General features: G+C 35.9%; 1 protein-coding gene across 2 annotated transcripts in view; it reads left to right on the plus strand.

The window, feature by feature from the left end:
* The window catches only part of SCAF11 (SR-related CTD associated factor 11), an 80,199-nt gene that overhangs the window by 38,951 nt on the left and 16,249 nt on the right, over positions 1-24,999 (plus strand). For both annotated transcript variants that reach the window (XM_012459086.3, XM_064369812.1), the window contains exons 4-6: positions 6,409-6,486; positions 10,190-10,290; positions 13,396-13,460. In XM_012459086.3, coding sequence (XP_012314509.2) covers positions 6,409-6,486; positions 10,190-10,290; positions 13,396-13,460 — 244 coding nt within the window. The remainder of the gene's footprint in view (positions 1-6,408; positions 6,487-10,189; positions 10,291-13,395; positions 13,461-24,999) is intronic.

A 24,999-nucleotide genomic window follows, 5' to 3' on the forward strand; every position in this document is an offset into this window, starting at 1 on the left:
ATCTAGAGGTGGAATTGCAGGTTGTAGATATGCACATATTCAACTCTACTAGATAGTGGCAAACTTGTCTATATTTTTAACTCTTGTTGAATATTTTTAAGTTGAAAATTCTGGATAACATACATAGTATGGCACCCAACACCTTTCTCGCATGTAATATGTTTCAAATTGCTTTTCAAAAGAAAGTACTTATCTGTTATACTGCTGTCATAAATTGTGATGTCAGGTGGGCAGGGAGGAGTTGTGATATTATTTAAACAAAGGTAATTAACCTTTAAAGGGAGAATAAACAGAATATTCTGAATTATTTCATTGTCCCTGATGGCGATAGCAGTCATCAGTTAAATAAACCCTTCACTTGAGCAGTAACAAGAGAACAGTCTATTAATAAATTGCCTATTATGAATTATAAGTGAATGCTGGCAAAAAAAACTCACGTAGACTTTAAGTTTTCAGTTTGAGTCTTTTATTGCTGTGATAAAAATAGCTATGTTTTGAAGCATGTAAGTGCTTTGACAAATAGAATCAGATTTCAAATTCAGGAATGTGTTTCTTTTTTTTCATCATTATAAATTAAGCTCTATCCTCTCATTTCCCTCAGTCTCCTTCCATTTAAAAGCAAAATTTAGAGTTTACTTTGGATTTCAGGATTAGGAATAAGTGTATTCAGTCTCCTAACAGGCCATGCCTTGTACTCAGGTTTTCTTACACATTCCGACGTTTAATTTCATTTAATTCACTGTGTTAATCTTTATTTGCTATACAAGACAAGGATTCTAAAATTGTGATTTTAAAGTACCTCAGGGGATAGCATGAAGTTAAAATCTATTTTAAAAAAAGATCTGTGGCTTATAATTTTACAAATGTTTACTTTTTTTTTGAGGCAGAGTCTCACTCTGTCACCCAGGCTGGAGTGCAGTGGCATGATCTTGGCTCACTGCAGCCTCCACCTCCCAGGCCAAGGGATAATTATGCCTTAGCTCCTAAGTAGCTGGGATTACAGGCACATGCCACCATGCCAGGCTCAGTTTTTGTATTTTTAGTAGAGATGGAGTTTCCCTATATTGGCCAACCTGGCCTCAAACTCCTTACCTCAGGTGGTCCTCTCGTCTCAGCCTCCCAAATTGCTGGGATGAATGTTCACTTCTAGTAGAAGAGTAGAAATCAAAGTGAGATTTACAGTGATTGGAAATCTGTGTAATAAGAGAACAGTACAATTTGCATTTAGGATCATCTTTCTAGATTTCTGTATCTTTCAAAATTTCTGTGCTTTCTGAGATTTGTGCCCAAGGTTCACTGAAATATGATTCAGAATAGATATCAGGCACCAAAAAAGAACTCATTTATTTACTTTCATCTTAATATTTTAGGTGTGGAACACATTCTTACAAACACTGTTCTTTAAGAAACTGGTGTTTTGAATAATTAAAGTATTTTGTGGTCTAGTATGTTTATTTTGGACACATAGATCAAAGTTAGTTTCAGTCTTTCCAAGCTCTAAAATTTTGGTTCTGTGGTTATTTAAACAAAAGCTAGGTAAGAAATTTAAAGTGATTAAGTAAAACTCTTTAGGTGTGTCCACTGTGACTATTTTTAGTTTCTAGGAATCCATAGATGGTAAGCCTGTTGATTTATAAAATAATGACGATTATATACAATAGAATATTGAACAGTGGCACAATAATTGACATTAAGAAAGGCTGAAATTTTTGTTAATTTAAACCATCACTGTTAGAGCCAACAATTTGAAATTAAAAGACCTTTGAATGGATTAAATGTATATAGAGCCAGTATACTAAAGTTTATCAGCTATTCAGTTAGAAAGTTATTTTACCCGTACTGTGGGCAAAAAACAGATATATACTTATTGATAGCTTTTAATAAATTTATCTTAGCTTGCACAGTTTAATTAGGAAGGTAAAGGACAGAGAAGTCTTGACACACATTGTAGTAGTGACAATTGATTATAATTATGATTTCCTACAGACAAGATAATCTCCTACACACACACATAGTTAAGTAAATGGGATTTGTTGGCTGGGCATGGTGGCTCACACCTCTAATCCCAGCACTTTGGGACGTCAAGAAGGGTGGATCACTTGAGCTCAGGAGTTCAAGGCCAGCCTGGGCAACATGCTAAGACCTCATTTCTACTGGAGTGGGGTGGGACGGGGGCGGGAGGAATACAAAATTTAGCCAGGCATGGTGGAGTATGCCTATAGTGCCAGCTACTTGGGAAGCTGAGGTGGGAAGCTTGGAGGATCACTTGAGCCTGGGAGGTCAAGACTACAGTGGGCTGTGATTGTGCCACTGCACTTCAGCTTGGGTGAATTAGATACTTTAAAAATTATTGAAATGAAAGTCATTAATTAAAACAATGAATCATTGAAGGATATTTTGTTGTATATAAGGAATCAAAATAGAATTGAAGGATTTTTTATTGTATTTAAAGAAACAAAATTTGAGATAATTTTCTTCAAAATTAAAATAATTTTTAAAAATACAGTATTAGTTAAAATTTCTTTACATTAGTTTAAAATGTGAACTTTTAAAACCTCACAACTTAGAAATTTAATCATAAATTCTACTCTGAAAGCTAAAATTAAAACATCTTCAAGACCTTTCTGGATAGATATCTGCCCAATATAAGAGTGAGGCATCCTTGGGAGTTTCTTAACATTAGGCCAGTCAGGGTTGGGTGTGGTGGCTCACATCTGTAATCCCAACGCTTCGGAGGCCAAGGTGGGCTGATTTTGAGCTCAGGAGTTCGAGACCAGCCTGGGCAACATGGCAAAACTCCCTCTCTGCAAAAAATACAAAAATATTAGCTGGGCATGGTGGTACACACCTGTAGTCCCAACTACTTGGGAAACTGAGGTGAGGGCATCGCTTGAACCTGGGAGGTCAAGGTTGCAGTGAGCCATGATGCGGTTCCACTACAGCCTGGGCGAGAGGGTTAGACCCTGTCCAAAAACAAAAAAAAATTCTGATGGCTGAGCCTGTGTCAAAGAAAATCATTTTCTGGTGTTAACTAAATTATCTTCAGGAAATTACAGTATATACAGACTGTGGTGATATATGTCAGTAGATTTCCTACTACTACTCTTTTTTCTTGTTTTTCCTTTATGTTTTTGTAATACCAGTGGAACCTTTTCTTAAAATGAAACTTTAGACAAATTCAAGGCAATTATGCTTAAGGAAAAAAAAAGAAGGGAACTCTTACTCACAACTCTGTTATTTGAAACAGATCAAATTGAATGGCTCAGAGCAGGTATGGTGACCTGTAATCTTAACACTTTGGGAGGCTGAGGTAGGAGGATTGTTTGAGCCCAGGAGTTCAAGATGAGCCTGAGCAACATAGTGAGACCCTGTCTCTATGAACAATGTTAAAAAAAAAAACAAAAAACAAAAAAAACACACAGGTGTGGTGATACATGCATGTAGTCTCAGCTACTTGGGAGGCTAAACTGGGAGAATCACTTGAGCCCCAGGGGTTCAAGCCCACAGTAAGCTGTGATCAGGTGACTGCGTTCCAGCCTGAGCAACAGAGTGAAACCCTCTCAAAAAAAAAAAAAAAACCTAAAGTAACAGCTTAGATTAAAACTGTCATAATTCAAAATTATAAAAGGAAGACTGGGCGCAGTGGTTCATGCCAGTAACCCCTCCAAGGCAGGTGGATCGCTTGAACCTGGGAGTCCAAGACCACCCTGGGCAACATGGTAAAACCCCATCTCTATGAAAAATACAAAAATTAGCTGGGTAGGGTGGCCTGCACCTGTAGTCCCAGCTACTCAGGAGGCTGACTTGGGAGGATCATCTGATCTCAGTCTGGGAGGCGAAGGCTGTGGTGAGCCATGATAGCACCACTGCACTCCAGTGTGGGTGACAGAGCGATACCCTGTCTCAAAAAATAAATAAATAAATAAGAAATGAAAGAAAAAATTGGAAAGAATGCAGTTTAGCTGATGTCAACAGAGGAAATTTAATCAATAAAAAATGAGTTTGCATGATTTGAGAGTTTTTGAAAGGTTTTATGCATCTGATAGAAATTTCATGAACACATGGCTTTCTTTGGATCTTAGTGTCAAAAATCGAAATAGCTAAAATAATAAAGTACTTGGATTTCCATATATGTCATAAGCTTTGCAAATTCCAATAAAAATTCTTAGGAACTCATGTCTCTCATGTGTATGTATCATATTGTGGTTGTCTTTTGTTAATAAAGTTTTTTGTTACTAAAGCTAGTTGATTACAAGATCTTACTTAATATTTAGTATATGCCACACTTCTAGGAATTATTAATTCCCACAAAAACCTTAGAAGTAAGTTCTTTTCTCATTTTCACAAATAAGTTTACTGAGGCACAGAGAGACTAACTTTCTCAAGTTTACACAAATGACAAGATATGAATGTCATACAGTAAATTCACAGCCTCCATACATCTTAATAGATTTTACAAAAAAGGAACAAATTTTCATTTATTACTGTATATCCTTTTTATTAATGTCTCTAAATTTACCTTTAAAATCGGAATAAAAAATATATTTTGAAGTTTTTGTAAAAATAGGAAGCACTAGAAAGATTTCACTTTTTATTTTATTTATCTATGTTTCAGAGATAGGATCTCACTCTGTTACCTAGACTGCAATACAGTGATGTGATCATGGCTCACTGCAGCCTCAAACTCCTGGGCTCAAGGGATCCTCCTGCCTTGGCCTCTCAAAGTGTTGGGATTACAGGCAGGTACCACCACACTCAGCCAGATTTTACTTTTAAATATTTTTGAAAACTGTAAATAATAGCATTAATAAATTCTCTAACATAAGAAATTTCATACAGTGTATGCCATCAGGATAAACAACAATAGTTAAGTTCTTTGAACTAGACAATGCATTATTAAAAAATATATGAACTTCTTTGTTGCTGAAACAAAGCTTCTTAAGGTCAGGTTTTCTGCACGGAAAGTAATAGCCTTCTAAATCCATAGTACTTAAAAGTAGGCTGAAGTGACTTTTTCCAGTCTGAACCAATTTAATATAGTAAGATTACATTTCTTAATTCAGATGTGGTAAATCTGTTTTCCCATTGAAGTCCATTTAAAAGAGAAAATAGTAACTCAACTCATATTTGGCTGCTTCTAGAGTGACTTGTGAGCTTTGTGAAAATGTGTAAAATGATCAAGGACCATACACAAACTGTTCTACCTTTACCTGTATAAGCATATCTTGATACATGACAAAACCCAGAAAGGCAAAGATCACATTTTTTACATAATGTATCTAGATTCCATTACTGTCTTTGCTCTTTAAGACTTGCTATTAGATTGTTAACATTCTGTTTTATTTTGTAACAGTAGGTATTAATAATATCACCTTTTGGTATTCTCTTTGCAGAGTTTTCCCTCCTACCCTAATAGAAAATATACTCCATCTTAAATTCTTTAAATAATGTAAACCCATTCTTATACAAATATTTAATAATTTTATCAGAGAGACTCTTGCAGTCGATGCACAGGAATTTTAAAAGGACAGGAAATAAAGCAAGATAATAATGTTGATTTATAATCAAAGAATGATTTAAGGACCAATTTCCTTAGTAAATAACACCTACAACTCAATTTGAAAAAGAGTAAAAACCTAAGCAAAGAACATGAGTAGACAGCTTAAAGAAAAGGAACTCTGAATAGTCCTTAAAAATAGGAAAATATGCTCAACTTTACTCCTATAAAAGGAAATGTAAACTAAAAAACCCTTATTCATACCATGCTGTTAAGGATGAGGCAGCTCTGAATTACTAATATGAATCAATCTTAAGTTTATGTGTTAAAAAGATACACATATATGTATATGCAATGGATATCCACAAAAGGTTATATATAAGAAACCATCTGGAGTGGCCATCTATGTGGCTGAGCAGAGGGGTGGAGGAGTAGTTCATTTTCTTCATATCTTTTAAATATTTTTATTGCTGGTGCAACTGCCTATTTAATGTAACTAATTTTGGGGGGAAATATTAAGTCACAGAATATTAACATTTGTGAAGGACCTTTCTAAGCCATTTGGAATGGCCCAAGTTTAGCATAACAGCCAGCTTTACATCACAGAACTGCTGCTGTCAGCCCAACTCATCTTTCACTATACCAGTAGTTCTCAACTGGGCAGCATATCTTAATGGGATTTTAATAACAGATTCTGTCTTGTTCATCATTATATTCCAATTATCTAGCATACAGGAGGTACTCAGTAAATGTTTGAATGAATGAAACAAATTTAAGGTATAAAATACTTTTCTTTCAAAGACGGAGATGAAAATATTTTTCTTTTTTATGGAACATTTATAAGCGTATTTATAATTTTGATCTATTCTAAAGAAACATTTGTAAGATATAATTTGTTAATCACTTTTCAGACACTGGCTTCATGTCCTATTGACCGAAAGCCTTTTCAGGCAGTGTTTAAATTCAGCGCATTGGAAGGTTATGTTAAGGTAAGTCTTAGATTTTATTCTGCAACATTAATTACGTAAAAATTAATTGAAGCTGTTTGACTTTGATAGATTGTCAGTTTGTATATTTGAAAATTGTTCTACATAAGGTTTAATATGTGATTTTAATCCTCCTTAGCATGATAAATGTATACCTTTCAACTAGAATACTTAAATTCTGAACCTTTTTTTCATTTGCCCCCTAAAGAGGGCATATCCACAATGATTTATCTTATAACACAAAAGGTATTAGATCTCTGATGCTCTGAAGGAAGTTTCATACTAAGGCTTAATTACAAAATACTTAACATTTTAGAATATCTTGAATGTGAGGACTTCTTCCTGTATTTCAAACAATTGTTTAATTGGATAGCACTTTGAATACTTGTTTTACATTAAAAAAATGTTTGAAATGGAGTATTAGATTCAAAGACTAACTCTCACAAAACCTTAAGTCCAAAATAACTAAAACTGTTTTTCTGAAAAACATTATAATTTTGAAATTAGCCAATAAAATTAAAGTCTGGTTACCTCATTGATGTTACTTTTGTGAGCCATGATTATGATTTGTGTTTATGTTAACTTTTGGCTTGCCTGAGAAAACAAAGAAAAAAAATCTGTCTGAGTTGAGTAAGAGTTAGAAGAAGAGAGAAAAGGAGAAGAGTAGTAGTTAAGTATATGAGAAAGATTTCTTAAGGTATCACTACCAAGTCATGAATGAAAAATAGCTAAAAATGAGGGTACTCAATATAAACATAAGTGATACTGTTAATGAGAGAAACAAAGCGTTTTTAGGTAGCACTGTTAGTCTGTATCCACTTGGTTACTATCGTCTATATGTAAGTAGAAAAGGGGATGGAAGCAGTGTACAACTATTTAAGTATTTGTCTTTCTCAGTGCAGGTTTTTATAATTTGCTTTGATATATTTTTACCAGATGAATCTTGATGCAAGTTACAAACAGAACTGCAATTCAAATAAAATGGTTTGCTTGTTGTAATTGTATAACTTTGCCATCAATGTAAATTAGTATATAAAGATAAAACATTGTAGAAGTGTAATATATAAATGTGGCTTTTCCTGAAGACATATTCTCCATTTTTCCAAACCCTGTGTGTGTGTGTGTGTGTGTATATAGTTACACTGCTAAAGATTCATTAGTTTGAACTAGATTCCAAATATATTTTTCTGTGAAATTTCATTTTGTTGCTTAGAATAAAAATGTGTTTGATGGAGTTTGTATTTTACCTAAAGGTTTAGTACAGTGCTAATTTTCTTTTGTTTAACTTAAAAGGTATTTCTTGGCTCATGAGATATCGTCCACATTCTCTTAAATGCCTTCCCTAGACCTTTACTTCTTTTGAATCTTCACTTCATTATCTTTGCAACTGAACAACTTTGTTTTTTGGAGAGAGAGTAAGACTCTCTCTCCCAGGCTGGAGTGTATTGGTGTGATCTTGGCTCACTGCAACCTCTGCCTCCCGGGTTCAAGCAATTCTCCTGCCTTGACCTCTTGAGTAGCTGGGACTACAGGTACCCATCACCACGCCCAGCTAATTGTTGTATTTTTAGTGGAGATGGGGTTTCACTGTATTGGTCAGGCTGGTATCGAACTCCTGACCTTGTGATCCGCCTGCCTCAGCCTCCCAAAGTGCTGGGATTACAGGTGTGAGCCACCACACCCGGCCACAACTGAACTTCTTGAATGAGACAACTCTCTTTTCTCAATTCTTACTCACTTTTCAGTTTTCATAGAACATTTACCTCTATTATCTTATTTTACAAACACTGCCCTCACCACGGTCCAGACTCAGACTTCCACATTCCATGGTTTGTTTTCTGCGTATAGTGCTGTTGACTACCCTCTACTTCCTTTGGCCTCTAGAACATCCTTCTCTTGTGGGTATGTATGTATGTATGTATGTATGATTGTTTTACTTCTCTGTCCTTTCACAATCTTCTTTGTCATATCTTTGCCCTCTTCTTCCTTTTCTTAATCATTAGGGCTCATAGGATCTTCATTTAAATTCTCTCAGTATACTTACTTTCTAAGTCATCTCAACTATTATACCTCAGTAGCTTTAAGTACTACCTATCTTTGGATGCTTCTAAAATTCTGTCACTGGCTGGGCACACTGTCTCACGCCTGTAATCCCAGCACCTTGGGAGGTCGAGGCGGGCGGATCATGAGGTCAGGAGTTCGAGACCAGCCTGGCAACATAGTGAAACCCCCATCTCTACTAAAAATACAAAAACTAGCTGGGCATGGTGGCGGGTGCTTGTAGTCCCAGCTACTCAGGAGGCTTAGGCAGGAGTATCACTTGAACCTGGGAGGTGGAGGTTGCAGTGAGCCAAAATGGTGCCACTGCACTACAGCCTGGGCAACAGAGTGAGACTCCTCTCAAAAAATAAAAATAAAATAAAATTCTGACCCTGTCCCAGACTTCTTTACTGAGAGCCAGACCAGTATTTACAACCACTTGTACATCTCCATCTGGAATACCCAAAAAAAATCTAACATTAACAAATTTCAAATTAATCACATTTCCTACCCCTTTGCCCAGCCCCAATTGTTAATGGAATTACAACCCCAGTCACCAAGATCAGAAATAACTGGAACTTTTCCATTTTTCTTTCCCTCATTTATTTTTTTTTCTGCTGAATGTCTTAGATATGTTTCTTCTTTATTCCTCCATTGTTGCCTCTTTGTAGGCCCCTATTCTGTCATCTCACTAGTGCTGTTTGATAGAAGTATACTATAAGCCACTAAATAACTAAAATTTTTAGTAGCACCCTGAAATAATAAAAAGAAGTGAAATAAATTGAATATTTTATTTTTAATCTAATATATCTAATGTACTAGTTCAACATGTAATATTTTAAAATTATTATTGAGAGATTTTACATGCTTTTAAAAAATTATACTAGGTCTTTGAAATCTTGTGTCTATTTTATATTTGTCAGACATTCCAATCTAGACGAGCCACATTCCAAGCACTGGGTAGCCATATGTGGCTAGTGACTATTGTATTGGACAATGTAGATCTAGTCTATCTTAAGAGCTTCCTTTTTTATTTCCTGGTTTTTATAGTCTCTTCTTAACTGGTTGATTCTCCATATCGCTACCAAAGTTATCTTCCTAAAAACAAATTTGATCATCGCATTCGCTTGCTTTAAAAAGTCCGCTTACTCTCTGATGCCTGTAGAATTATTTTCTTATTCAAGAACCTTTACAATCGAGTCCTAACACATTTCATCAATTTTATATCTAGCTACTCTATTTTTCTCTGTCTACGTTGGCTTCTCAGGTTCCTTACAACTCTGTTCTTTCCTCCACCTAGAATTTTTTGTCTTAGACCAATCAATTCCTAAGTATCCTTTAAGACCAACTCATACATCATCTACTCATTAAAGTCTTCTATGACATCCTCAGTTAATTTCTGAGTCCTACATGTATATACAAATTCATGTTCATAACTCTGTTATAAGCACTTAATTTATTTATGCTCATGTCTCACTATTTTATTTCCCCAGAGCTAAGCACACTTACTAAGCTTATGGTTTAGCATGCTTGAATGAATAAGCATATGTATTTGGACTATACTTTTTAAACAGAAAATTTTGTTTCTGTATCATTTCAAGGAAGAATTATAAAGTTATTTGTAATGCTGGATTGTTGCTCTAAATTGATTTTGCTTTTCTCATAGGTTCAAATAAAAAAACAACTGAGAGAAATAAAAGACAAGAAAAATGAAAACTCATTTGAGAAACAGCTCTCCTGTCATGAAAATTCTAAAAGCTGTATAAGGTTAGTGATTAACTTTAGAAGTGGAATGCAAATGAGTGGAACAGAAGTTAACTAGTACAAAAGGAGTATTCTTTAAAAAAAAAAATGAAGTGGGGTTTGAATGTATTTAATCACATATTTGAAAGCACACACTAGATAATTTAAGGAGCGACTAGCTGAAATCTGAGAATCTAATTTGAGCTCTACTCTGTTTTTGGTGAAGAATTGGTTCTGGCTGGGCATGGTGGTTCACTCCTATAATCCCAGTGCTTTGGTAGGCTAAGGTAAGAGGATCATATGAGACCAGGAGTTTGGGACCAGCCTGAGGAACATAATGAGGACCACCCTCCCCTCCTCCATCTCTACTGGAAAATAACACAAAACAAAAAGAATTACAAGAATTTGTTCTTTTCAGTTTATTTCTGAATCTGTTTTAGACCAAAACTTTTGTAAAATAAAAATGTTACAGCAATGTAAAATTTCTGCATGTTGGCCAGGTGTGGTGGCTCATACCTGTTAAGGCCAGTATTTTGGGAGGCTGAGGTGGGAGGATCACTTGAGCTTAGGAGTTCAAGACCAGCCTGGGCAACATAATGAGACCCCATCTCTACTGAAAATTTACAAATGAGCCAGGCATGGTGACACATTTCTGCAGTCCCAGCTACTCAGGAAGTTGAGGCAGGAGGATATCTTGAATTCAGGAGTCTGAGGCTGCAGTGAACTATGATCACACCAATGTACTCTAGCATGAGCAACAGAGCAAGACTCTGTCTCAAAAACAAGCAAAAATTCTGAATGCTTAGCATCGTTTTTGTACTTAATCACAAACCAATATTAAGCGATACATAAGCGTTTGTGCTCAGACAACACTGTGAATAGCACTGATCAATTTATTCATGGACAAAAAGTAGGGAGTACCTAATAGTATAGCACAACATTCTTCATCAGTTATAATTTAAACTGCTTATTAACTTTCACATATTGCTTTCCTGTGTTGTAGCAGGTACCAGCAAGTGTTTATGTTAAAACATTTTTTAATGTACATGGGTTTCTCTTTTTTTTAGTCGCTGTTAACACCATTGCCTATTTTAACATAAATGTCTAGAAATGCAATGTTTAGTACTTGAGTTTAATAGGTGTTTAACACACTTTTCAACTAAATTGAATATGAGTAGTATTCATGGAAATTAATTGATGCTTAGAATAACTTGTTCTAATACATTTAAAACTTAAGCTCATTTTGATCTGAAATGTATGTAGAGCTGTCCAAAAGTTGTATTTTTAAGTCAATATGTTGTCAGATTCATAATTAAATTTATGATCCATTAGTACTTTTCATCAGAATACTACTGTCTTAAAAGAGAAAGTTTATTTAGTTCCTAAAACAGTTGGCAATAGTCACTGAGGTTTATTGAAACTATCAGTATTTTATAACACTGTAGCTCCTTAGATGTTAACTTTTGGGTAGTTACGGCATTCTTTGAGAATGTGAAGAATGATTCAGATCCCTTCTGCTATAAAAATATACATGTTTAAAGACATGAATCTTTGTATATTATTTCAAGGTATTTATGGAATACCTACTCCAAGAGCTTATCCATGAGCCCCAAAGTTAATAACTGCATTAGACCAAATTTTATAATTGTTTCTGAAAAATAGTTATCACTTTTGGTTCTTGCATTTGTATTTACATAGTAGATAGTAGTACCCTTTTCCCACGTGTAGTAAAGAAATACCTTTCGGGAGAAATACTTTCATTCTTGATACAACTTATATCACTGGCTGTGACAGTATCATAGATGTGCTTTTTTTTTCTCTGTCTCTCCCTCAAAATTACCCAATTCTCTTGGCTCTTGTCGAGAGTGTAGTGGTCATTGCAGAAAATGACTTGTAAGACTCACAGCTCTTGTTTGAGTCTAACATAGTAGAAGTAGTCCCCATATTTAACTGGTTTTTCTCAGATTTTTCATAAGGAAATAACAGCTGTGAAATTAATATTTGCCTTTGCCCACCAAGGGGTAACAACTATTTTTCCCAAAGTGGAAAATCTCTGTCAGCTGTTGGATATTTACATTATACTCTTTTTTGGAGTCTTGGTTGTTTTTAGTAGTCCTGTCTTTCAGTCTTCTTTTTACTGGATATGCTTGATCTTTCAACATGCAGACAAATTCCATTCAGTTTTGCCTCTCCCTTCCGAAGCAATGAAACCCTGGCACTTCTCTTTCTGATACTTTTTACCAGTTTCAAAGAAGGCATTACAGTGGTGTTTTGTTTCTTCATAGTGAACCTCCATTTTAAGTGGAACTAAAAGGGTTTCCTTGCTAGAATTTTCTAATGGTTCTTTTAAAAAAGGTAATATCTACTTACTTCTACTCTGCATGGCTCAGTAGCCAGTCAGTCATACAGCCATTAAGATTATTGTTTAAACACTGAGATGAGGCCAGACATGGTGGCTAATGCCTGTAATCCCAGCACTTTGGGAGGCTGAAGCGAGAGAATCGCTTGAGACCAGGAGTTCAAGACTAGCCCAGGCAACATAGTGAGACTTCATCTCTAGTTAAAAAATTAAAATAAAAAATAGATTAGCCAAGTCATGGTAGCTTACACCTATAATCCCAGCACCTATGGAGGCCAAAGCAAGAGGATCACTTGAGCCCAGGAGTTCAAGAACAGCCTCAGCAACAAAGGGAAATGCTCTCTCTGCAAAAATAGAAAAAAATAAACTGATGTGGTGGTGCATGCCTATAGTCCCAGCTACTCAGAAGGCTGAGCTGGGAGGATCCCTTCAGCCCAGGAGGTCAAGGCAGCAGTGAGCCGTGATAGCACCACACCAGTCCAGCCTGGGTGTCAGCAAAATCCTGTCTCAAAAGAAAAAATCCCTCCACCACCAAAAAAGAAAAAAAAGGCTGAGATAATACAACTCATTAGATATTAAACTCTTAACTTGTCACTCTGATATCTCATAGGAGTCTGTGAGAATATCCTTAAACCATTTACTGGACTTTCAGCATAGTTAACTACAGTCAGTGCATAATAGATTTCATTTTGATGGAGAATGAGTTGAAAATAAGTGAGCAAAATGATGTTTTTTTCTTATTTCTTTCCTGTCTGTATTGATATTTACAGAAGAAAAGCCATCATAAGAGAAGATCTATTAAGTGCAAACATTTGTGATTTGAAGTTGATACATAGTAAGTGACTTTTTGCTTGTTATTTACCTGTTTTTGTTTGTTTGTTTGTTAATTTAATGATTGTGGCCAGACTTCTCATTAGTAACATTTTGATCTGGAAAATAGTCCTCAGAGCTCTGCACCTTGTGTTCAGTCCTACATAAATTTTGTTTTCATGGAGCCATTTTTACTGTTTCTGCCCTTTTTTTTCCTTCTTGCTCCTCTTAAAAGGAAAGAGGCATGTGTGTGGGTGTGTGTGTATGTGTGTGTGTGTGTGTGTGTGTAGAAAAGAGTGTTTCACAATTTCTTGATGTTTACCAACTTACATTGTGGTCTTATTCCACTGATTAGTGTAGAAGTCCTTAGAGGAGATGAGATTAAATACCTTGTGGGCCAGTAACTGTAAGCAGTAGCAAAGGAAGTCTGTGGCAGCAAGAAACTAATTCACAGTTCCCAGAGGAAATTGTACTTTGGCCTCTATTACTTCTAATTTGAAACTTTAGAAATAAAGCACCTTTAACATATTTATCTACATGAGCAGTTAAATATTTCTGTCTTCTGTTTTTGTCTGGTACATGATTTTCTAATATACAGGAAGGCTTTGCAGCAGAGCCTGAATAAAAATGACAACATCTGTAGTGCTTTGTGACTCCTCCTTGGGGTTCGGGCTATTTATTCTGTCCCAGAAAACATTTTACTATGATCTGTTTGTAAGCAGGAAGGTGGGCATTTATTTTCCAGACAAGGTCACAGTGAATTTCCACTTACAGCTATAACTAGTGAATTAGTGAACTTTGAAATAATTGATTTATTGTTTTAAGAAGTGAATAACTTCATTTTTTATGCATTATGGATACCAAGTTTTGTTGATTGTTGTTGTTTTTTTTAATCACAATTAACATGATCCCTCAGGTTAGATTTACAGATTAACAAATGTTCTACCTTTGAAATTTTACTATTAAAGTGAAATCGCAGCAAAGCTCTTGTGGTTAAAAAGGCATTTTTCTCTACTTGGAGACTTTTTCTTAGAAAAAAAGAAAAAAGATATTTTTCTCTTGTCAGTTTTAGATATGAAAACAGTCTTTGCTTTTCTATCATTGCTGTAAATTAGCATTCTTTTTTTATGGATAGCATTTGTTTGCCAATTCTTTTTTTTTTTTTTTTTTTGAGACGGAGTTTCGCTCTCGTTACCCAGGCTGGAGTGCAATGGCGCGATCTCGGCTCACTGCAACCTCCGCCTCCTGGGTTCAGGCAATTCTCCTGCCTCAGCCTCCTGAGTAGCTGGGATTACAGGCACGCGCCACCATGCCCAGCTAATTTTTTTGTATTAGTAGAGACGGGGTTTCACAATGTTGACCAGGATGGTCTCGATCTCTTGACCTCGTGATCCACCCGCCTCGGCCTCCCAAAGTGCTGGGATTACAGGCTTGAGCCACCGCGCCCGGCCTGTTTGCCAATTCTAAGATCCAATATAAAATTTACTACTGAGGAAGATTAAATGATGTTACAGATTTTCTATAGATAATTTGGCCCACTAAATTATGGTAGTCTTACCTCTGTAATATTTCTTAAGTGCATATCTCTTGCCTGGGCTCATTTTTAGAGGGTGAAATATAGGAAAATCTTTAATCCCATAGTGCTTCAATATAGTCATTTATAAGCATCTATGATTAATTCTGATTTGGGATTTTGTTTTACTGTTTCGAATGTGGACTATTAGATTGGATAGATATTTTAAAATTATAATGAGAAAAAAATCCTATTTCTGCCAGAAGGTTAACCTTGTCTAAGGCCTGTAACTCAATGCTGTATCTACTTAAGGTGTCTGAAGTCATTTGTTTCGTTTAGGATAGACAGAAATACTCATTATACTTTGAGTGGATAATATAAGAGTGCTGATACCCAGGTAATTATGAGCAGATGTCTTCACTGACCAACCTGGACTGATCTGAAGGAAACTGGGTATAGGGGATATGTTCTAAATAGGTGCCTGAAACTGCAGGTAGTACTAAGCTCTGTGTATGTTTTTTCCTATATGTACGTACCCATGATAAAGTTTAATTTATAAATTAGGCACAGGAAAGATGAACAATAATGAATAATAAAATAGAACAATTATAACAATATACTGTAATAAAAGTTATATGAATGTGGGCTCTCTCTCAAAACATCTTACTGTACTTTACTCACCTTCTTGTGATGAAGGTGGAGTGACACAGGATTTCATCATGTTATTCAGAATGGTATGCAGTTTAAAACTTAGGAATTATTTATTTCTGGAATTTTCCATTTAATATTTTTAGACTGCAATTGACTACAGGTAACTGAAACTACAGAAAGAGAAACTGTGAATAAGAAGAGACCACTGTACTTACTGATTATCCATTTAGGTATTAATAGTTTTGTTATATGTTACTTTTTACTAGGGAAATTTGTTAAGTCTAACATGGTCAGTTTTTCTTCCTGTATTGAAATAGATTATTTACTAGATGAAGTAGCTCATATTTAGGTATTACGTTTGATGAAAATTACTCGGGTTTAGATTCCAGATTCATACTCAATACATACTCAGTACTGAATGTTCATACTCAGAGAGGCAAAAGGGAATTGAGATCACTCATACATTCAACAAATACTTTACTCTGTGACTCTTAGGGGTATAGTAGTGAACAAAAACACCAAAGTGCCTGCCAATAGGATCTTCTTGTAGACAAACAAAAATATAAATATATGTAAAACAGGTGGTAATAAATGCTTTAAGGAAGAATAAAGCTGAGTAAAAGGTTAAAGGGTAATGACATTATGGACATTTATTTAAAGTGTTTTAATGTCATTAAAGTTATTTAATGACAGTTTATTTAAAGTGTTAGGGAAACCCTCTTGAATAAAGATATATTTGAGCAGTGACCTTCAAGAAGTAAGAAGTTAAGCCACGAAGGTATCTCAGGGAAGATTGTTCCAGGCAAGGGAATAGCAAGTGTAAAAGCCTGAGACAGGAATACTCTTGGAATATGTCCAAGGAATAGCAAGGAGGTTAGTGTGGCTAGAATGACTGAGTTAAATGGAGAAGGAAGAGTAAAACACAAGGTGAGATCATTTAGGGCCAGTGTGAGCTAGGAAAGTGTTTTCAGGAGTAACATGATCTGGTACATTTTAAAAGGATTACTCTGGCTGTGAAGGGAAGAAAATCATAGAATAAGAGTAGAAGTGGAAATTGACTAGTTAGGTGGGTTTTTTCTTTTTTGTTCTTTTTATTTTAGGTGGTGTTTTTCCACACCACAAATTATGGTGGCTTGAGCCAAGGAGATATTAGTGGAGATGAGAATTGGTTCAATTCTGTATGTAGAGTTGAGCCTTGAACAACACAGGAGTTAGGGATGCTGACCCCTGCCCAGTCAAAAATCAATGTATAACTTTTTACTCCCTCAGAACTTGACTACTAATAGCTACTGTTGACTGGAAACCTTACAGATAACATAAACAGTTGATAAACACATTTCGTATGTTATATGTATTATATACAGTATTCTTACAATAAAGTAATCTAGAGAAAGAATCTTATTAAGAAAGTAAGGATGAGGAAATATATTTACTGTTCATTGAGCAGAAGTGGATCATTATAAGGTCTTTATCCTTGTTGTTTTCACATTGAGTGGGCAAAGGAAGAGGAGGGGTTGGTCTTGCTGTCTTGGATGGCAATGCAGAGAAGGTAGAAGGGGAGACAGAAGAGGCAAGCACACTCAGTATAACTTTTATTGAAAAACATCCATGAATAAGCAGACCCTTGCAGTTCAAACACATGTTGTTCAAGGGTCAGCTACATTGTACTTGAAAGATAAAGCTAACAGGATTTGTTGATGGATTGGATATAGGGTACAAGGAAGAAGGAAGTCAGAGTTGACTACAAGGTCTCGACCTAAGGAACTGGTAAAATAGAAGTTGCCAGTTATTGAGATGGGGACTCCTGGTGGGAGAACGTCTGGCAGGATGTAGTGAAGAATTCTCTTTTAGAAGTAGAATGGTGGTGGTTTTTGGGAGTGGGAGAAATAGAGAGATGTTTGTCAAGGGATTCAGAGGTTCAGTTATGCAAGATGAATAAATTCTGGATACCTAATATATAGATGTACAGCAGTGTGGATATAATTAACAGTGTATTGTATACTTGAAATTTGCCAAGCCAATAGATCTTGTATTCTCACTACAAGAAAAAGGGAGAATAGTAACAGTGAGGTGATGGACATGTTAGTTTGTGGTGATTATTTTCACAGAGTGTACATATATCAGAACATCAAGTGGTATGCCTTAAATATATACAATTTTTGTCAATTGTACCTCACTAACGATGATGGGCAAATTTGTTTTTCGATAAATAAGGTGTCTACAACCATATAGAGATGCTCTGAACAAATTAGATGCTTACATATCATGTACAAATACGCTCTATTCATCTTCATGTTGTTTCAGTGGTGAACAGTTTGTGTTGACATGTGTTTATTTATGCTTGACTCCTCAGTTTAATTGATGGTTTCTTCCAGTTGTTGTTTCTTTTCTCACTTGAGTTCAGGCAAAATGTTTAAGACTATGATGATCAGATATAAGACTGAGGTAATCTGGTGAAACCCACCTCTACAAAAAATACAAAAATTAGCCAAATGTGGTGATACACACCTGTAGTCCCAGCTAGTTGGGAGGCTGAGGTGGGAGAATCACCTGAACCTGGGGAAGTTGAGGCTGCAGTTAAGTCATGATCATGCCACCACACTCCGGTGTAGGTGCCAGAGTGAGAGACCCTTTCTCAAAAAAATAAATAAGACTGAAAAGGAAGATTGCTATGCAAGTAGACACAGTTAAAAGTTTTTTTCATTGGGATACAATGTGGTGAAACTATTTTAGGAAAACTAACCTGGTTAAAGTATTCCAAAACGATGGGAAGCCAAGTAATCTGTTAGAAAGTTTCTAAAGATGTCAAAAGAGGAGGTTAATAAGCTGTCCTCTGAGATTATGTATTAACAACATTTTGTAAAGTCTTTTTTAAAAGGCTAAATATCTTGTCCAAGATCACATTGGTAATAATTGGAGCCACCAGAATTTGATCCAGCCTTCTGACTTTATATCCAGTGCCACTTTTTACCATGAAATAATGCTAAAGCATGATATTGTTAGTGTTACCTTAATTAAGCCTCTTACTTTATGGTTGTCTGCAACCACTATAACTTAAATTATTGCCATTCTGATGGATCTCGTTTGGATGTACTTTCAAAAATAATTTTTAATGTAAAATCAGTGCTCTGTCATTTTGATAACAGAATAGCTGCCCCCCACTTACCAGTTAACTGTGATTTTTTTTTTTTTTTGGCCTGACCTTTCAGAAATGCAATATAGATATCAATCTCTTTTTTTTTTTCTTCAGGCTAAAGGTCATAAATCATAGCTGTAAGATTGGAACCTTTAAGAGTTTTAACCTTTAATTCGGACATTTCTTTTGTTTTTAATTTTTCTTTTAATTTTCACATTTCTTATGAGGTTTTCTAGACAGTATTAACAAACTGATTAGTTGGAAGACTCTAAGAGAATCCATAAGTATAACTTGAAATTATTGCAAAGTTTAGGGGCAGTAATGAACCTGTCATGCAACAGAAAAGCCAGCTTGTACCCTTCAATGTTGGCATTTGATGACTAAGCAAGGAACTAAGAGAAAAAGTTAAGGTGAAGTTTGAGTTAGTGGGAGATTGTGCAAATTGAGTACATCTTTATTTGCCCAGTTACACTGAACAGAAACCATGATATATCCTAAGGATAATTTAAATTTCTTTTTATGTACCAAAATTAGCCGGGCATGGTGGCGCACACCTGTAATTCCAGCTACTCAGGAGACTGAGGCAGGAGAATTGCTTGAACCCAGGATGTTGGCAGTGAGCTGAGATTGTGCCACTGCACTCCAGCCTGGGTGACAAAATGAGACTCCATCTCAAAAATAAAAATTAATTTTATAAAAGAACTGCTTGAGAAGCTGTTGTCTGTCTCTTTATCTAGGAGTGATTGGTTAGATTTTAGAAGCAACTCTGCTTAACTAAGCTTCTTGTTTTTCTTTTCTTTTCTTTTTTTTTTCTTTGAGATGGAGTTTTGGTCTTGTTGCTCAGGCTGGAGTGCAATGGCGTGATCTCGGCTCACTGTCACCTCCACCTCCCGGATTTAAGCAATTCTCTTGTCTCGACCTCCCAAGTAGCTGGGATTACAGGCATGCACCACCATGCCTGGCTACTTTTGTATTTTTAGTAGAGATGGGGTTTCACCATGTTAGTCAGACTGATCTCAAACTCCTGACCTCAGATCATCAGCCCGCCTCAGCCTCCCAAAGTGCTAGGTTTACAGGCGTGAGCCACCGCACCCAGCCAGACTTTAATTTCTTAAAGTTTTGTGAAGCAGGATGGGACTGTTCTTTAAACATAGGTGTGTGACTTTCTGTCTGAAGTCATTTGTTATACAATAATCAAACTAATGAATAGAGCTTATGAAATTGTGAATTCTTATATCTTGATTAGAAATTATTAATATAGCCTATAAATATAGTATAATACTAGTTAAAACTTCAGCAGGTCTAATAGATGGTTTCACTGAAAGTCAGGCCCCTTGAGTTTCGTACAGTTTTTTACCATTAAAACACCTGAAACTTTAGTAAAATTATATAAATTGTTTAGTTTTCTCATATAATGAAGATGATGTTGCCACATTAGAGGTATTGTGAAAGATTAGACAGCAAACCTATTGACAAATTTCTTGAAGAAATATCACTTTCTTTCTCCTGTCATACTAGATAACTGAATTACACATTTTTGTTTTTAATCTCCTTTATATTCACTTTGTTTCTTGGAATGAACATTAATCTTTGGTTTGGGCTAGTAGTTTATAATTGATATAGTTTACAGAAAGGATCTCCCTTTTAGGCATTTCTTAATGTAGTACTTCTTTAAGTTCATACTAGATCCATTTAATTATGTCTTTATTAAACTTTGGAATCAATTAAACAGACTTTAATTGGATGCCTGCCAAGTAGTAGATTCTAAACTCAAAGGCTTTATTATACTGGTTTGTATTGTACAAAAGGATGTTTTCATGAAACATCCTTTGGGATTAGTGTTTCATGAAACATGTTTGAGGATATGCTGAATTAAAATAAATAAGACAAGCTTCTAGTTAAGCATAGCAGACTGAGCACTTGTTTAATGCTTTGATCCCCCCTACCCCAAATCTCTACTAAGATGGCAATAAAGGAATGAAAAGAAAAGTGTGGGATTGTTTTTGAGATGGAGTCTCACTCTTGTTGCCCAGGCTGGAGTGCAGTAGCACAATCTCAGCTCGCTGCAGCCTCCATCCCCAGATTCAAGCGGTTCTTCTGCCTCAGACTCCTGAGTAGCTGGGATTATAGGCACCTGCCACCACACCCAGCTAATTTTTGTATTTTTAGTAGAGACGGGGTTTCACCATGTTGGTCAGGCTGGTCTTGAACTCCTGACCTCAGGTAATCCGCCCACCTCGGCCTCCCAAAATGCTGGGATTACAGCTGTGAGCCACCGTGCCCATCCAAAAAGTTTTAAGCCACAAAGTTTAAGCCACAAAGACAAGAAAGCTGGAAAGAGGGGGACAGCACATAAGACATGTCCACAAAATAGAAAGTAAAATAGTATTAGAGGAATGGTAAATTATCTTAGCAGAAAGCTGATACATAAACATTTCATGGGGAGAGTGAAGTTAAGAATCTCAAGACAGTTCACATACCATCGAACCTTAGAAAGTTGAGTTTGGAGATGTCCAGTATCTGTGAAGGCATAGATATGGAGTGGTTTCAGAAAACAAAATTGGTTAAAAATTTTTAGATCCTGAAGATTCCTGGCTGAACAGGGTAAAGGAAGGGGTATACCCAATGAAAGACTGGAGATTTACTCTCTAGAGTGAGTATTTGAACGAGATTGAAATTTAAGCGTAAATGATTGTACAGGAAACAACAGAGAGGGAAATTAAGTCAAATGATGAGGCTTCTAGTCCTCTACCCACGATCATTTTTCAAAGCACTAGCAGTCTTGCTTATTATAATTCTCCAAAGTAGGAGATGAGGGACATCTTTTGGAATACTGACTTGCCCAAAAGAAAAGACTTAGAGATAATGCCATTTGAGAGTCTCCCAATGAAATAACCAGATGTCTGCTTGATCACCCTACAGTGAAACACATTAGCTGAAAGGCTCTGTCCAACCATCTACACCATTTTCAATCAGTATTTTAGTATCCCGCAAACAATCAAGGATCTCCAGGTATTTGAGGGAAATCAACATAATAGAGATCAAAACAGATAAAAGGAACCTGATAGGACAGACCCGATGCTGGAAAATAGGGAATAACTTAAAAAAACTTTATATCCTCAAAGCCTGAAAGAAGGGATATTTTATCAATGATATACAAAAAATAATATTTTAAAAAAGAAAGCTTTTAGAAATTAAAAATATTACAGCAAAAATATAAACAGGAGCTGTGTGTGGTGGTGTGCACCTCTAATTCCAGCCACTCAGGAAGCTGTGGCAGGAGAATCACTTGAGCCGGGAGGCAGAGGTTGCAGTGAGCCGAGATTGCGCCACTGCACTCCAGCCTGGGTGACAGAGTGAGACTCCGTCTCAAAGAAAAAAAATACATATATATATACATTTTATATATATATATACACACACACACACAAACACACACATATATATATATAGTGTGTGTTTGTGTGTGTGTGTATAAACAGGAGTAGAAGATAAGCTGAGAAGTCTCAGAAAGCAGGACCAAAAGTGAAGGAGATGATACCTAGTAAATGAGGAAATAATTATACCAAGTACTTCGTAAAGTTCTAGAAGTCTGAGGATGACAAGCGAGAGAGAAAAAAACAGACCACATAGAGGAATAGGGTTACAGAGTGTCATCAACAATAGTTGGAGCAGTGGAGCAATGCCCTGAAAACTCTAGGAAAAATAATTACTAACCTAGAAAATTGTAAAACCTATCAAACTATCCATCGTATATTAACTCAGAGTAAGAATAAAGATATTCTCTAATACATAAGAATTCAAAACTTAATTCCCACTCTTTCCCCCTTCTGCTGGAGGATGTGTATACTTCACTAAACGAGATAGTAAATGGAAGAACAGTGTGAGATTCAGCAAATGAGTTCCAATTCAGGAAAAGATAAAAAGGAAAAAGAGGACTATCAAGATAATGACAGAACAATCCCAGAATGACTATTGAACAGCAGCTTTGAGAGTTACCAGTTCATATTGTAGCAGGACAAAGAGTATTGCTAGGAGAGTGGGGAACAAGCTTTATGGATGAGTTGTTGTGTTTGAGTGTCTTAAACTTAGATTATAAATCCAAGTATACCTTTTTTTGTTGTAAATCTAAGTATAACTTTTTTGTTGTAAATCTAAGTATAACTTTTGTTGTAGTTAGCTAAAATAATGGTGGATAATACAGGAAGAAAAGGAAAAGAGAAAACAAAGCCATTATTAACCCTAGGAAAAGCAAGAATCTATTAAAAAGGTAATCATTCGTTATATAGTTCAGCTGTGATTAATGCTTAAATGATAATGTAACACTGCTATATCTTGTTGATATATTTGTATGTCAAAAAGGATAATATAGGCAGAGTAAAGATAGACGATAAGGCAGGGTGGCATAAAAAGAAAAATCTTTATCTTCCATAGTGGGAAAAAAAATCACGAGAAAATATCTGAAACTGGCCAGATGTGGTGGCTCACTCCTGTAATCCCAGCACTTTGGGAGGCCAAGATGGGTGGATCACCTAAGGTCAGGAGTTCAAGACCAGCCTGACCAAACCTATCTCTACTAAAAATACAAAAATTAGCCAGGCATAGTGGTGTGTGCCCGTAGTTCTAGCTACTTGGGAGGCCGAGACAATAGAATTGCTTGAACCTGGGAGGCAGAGGTTGCAGTGAGCCGAGATTGTGCCACTGCACTCCAACCTGGCCAACAAAGTGAGACTTCATCTCAAAAAAAGAAACAAAAGAAAATATCTGAAACCAAAAAATAAAGGTAGAGTAGTACAAGGATGTTATTTAGAAATAAAGAAATAAATATTAGAAGAAACAGCCAAAGGATTTAATGAGTGCTTTGGGGAAACAGAAATCAAGAGTGGGTATTTCTGTAATTTTTCTTTAGAAGATTGGAAGTACTGTTTGATTTATTAAAGTATGTACATGCATTATTTTGATAAAAATTAAATGAAAAGGAATATCACTGCTCTCCAAAGACAGCAGGTAGGGTGGATTTGTGAAATGATCCTCGGGAAACCACAATTTAGACAAATTCACCAGTATTGAATACTTTAGAGACTGTCATTGAAGCTGCTCAGTAATTATCTGAGAATTACCTAGAAATATATGAAATAGCTTTTGGACTGGCTTTTCACATGTAGCTTTGCCCACAGAAAACTAACAGTTCTTTCAGTAGAGAGCATTTTATCTAATGATGGCTTTCTGAGATAGGCTTCCAAGTGAAAGAATGCTACGTGAACACTACATACTTACTAAGTGTTGAGTGAATGAAACCTGAAACAAAACATCAAAGCATCCTTAGGGCATAAAAGACACTCTTTCTAAGAGTGTATCTGTATAACTACCATATATTTTTACTTCTTGCTTCTTAAGCAGTTTTAAAAATCACTGTTATCATCTTTTAGATACAGCTCAAAGGGGTAAGGCAGTAAGTGCTGGAACTCAGCCTGTTCCCCTGCCACCGACATTGAAATTTGTTAACAGTAGTTCTGACGGGGACTTGTGCAAAACCAAACAGATGTTGTGTAATAACTTAAAAGGAAATTAGTATGCTATTAAGTAGAAAGCAGGCTTACTACCAACTGGACTAACAAAAGTAAACCAAAATACATATGATCTTCCAGTGCAGGAAACAAGCCCCTACTTAGTGTGATTTATTTCGAACAATGTCAGTAGGCCCTTTGTGAGGCAAGCAAGGTGAAAAATTTGTCATATGCACTGTAGACAAGTCATAAACAACGCAGCCACCAACACTGTTGTAACAGAAAGCTGTTTCAGTCAACACTTCTACTTTTTCCTCTAAGTATAAAATTTGAAGGAGAGAACTTAATTTAAGTGGGTGCCAGTGGCTAAATGGTAATTTGTGGTTAACAAGAGCTGAAGACCCCAGGTCCCCTAGTCAGCCTCTACTTGAGATAGCTACCTGTTTTCTAGATGATAGCTGGAAATGTTGAGTGGATTATTGATGTTAAATAGTTCGACTTCTTGTGTATACCTTATGTTATAAGATAGTTTAAGTTTGCATAAGGTAGCAGAAAATGTTGAGTAGAATATTAACTCACATGTAAAGAAAGCAGGTTTTGCATACTTACCCAGTTTTCTCTATTGTGGCCTTTTGTATTTTACTTGTATTGGTAGCTTAACAAGATAAGATGAAATCAGCATTTGGGAAAATTGTGTATTATTTGAAATGCAGCTATTCTGCGTATTTCAGCCCTTGCCAGTGTGCTAGTATGAATG

Source organism: Aotus nancymaae, unplaced genomic scaffold (assembly GCF_030222135.1).
Source record: "Aotus nancymaae isolate 86718 unplaced genomic scaffold, 86718_ANA_hifiasm-v0.15.2.pri h1tg000092l, whole genome shotgun sequence".
Classification (NCBI taxonomy): domain Eukaryota; kingdom Metazoa; phylum Chordata; class Mammalia; order Primates; family Aotidae; genus Aotus; species Aotus nancymaae.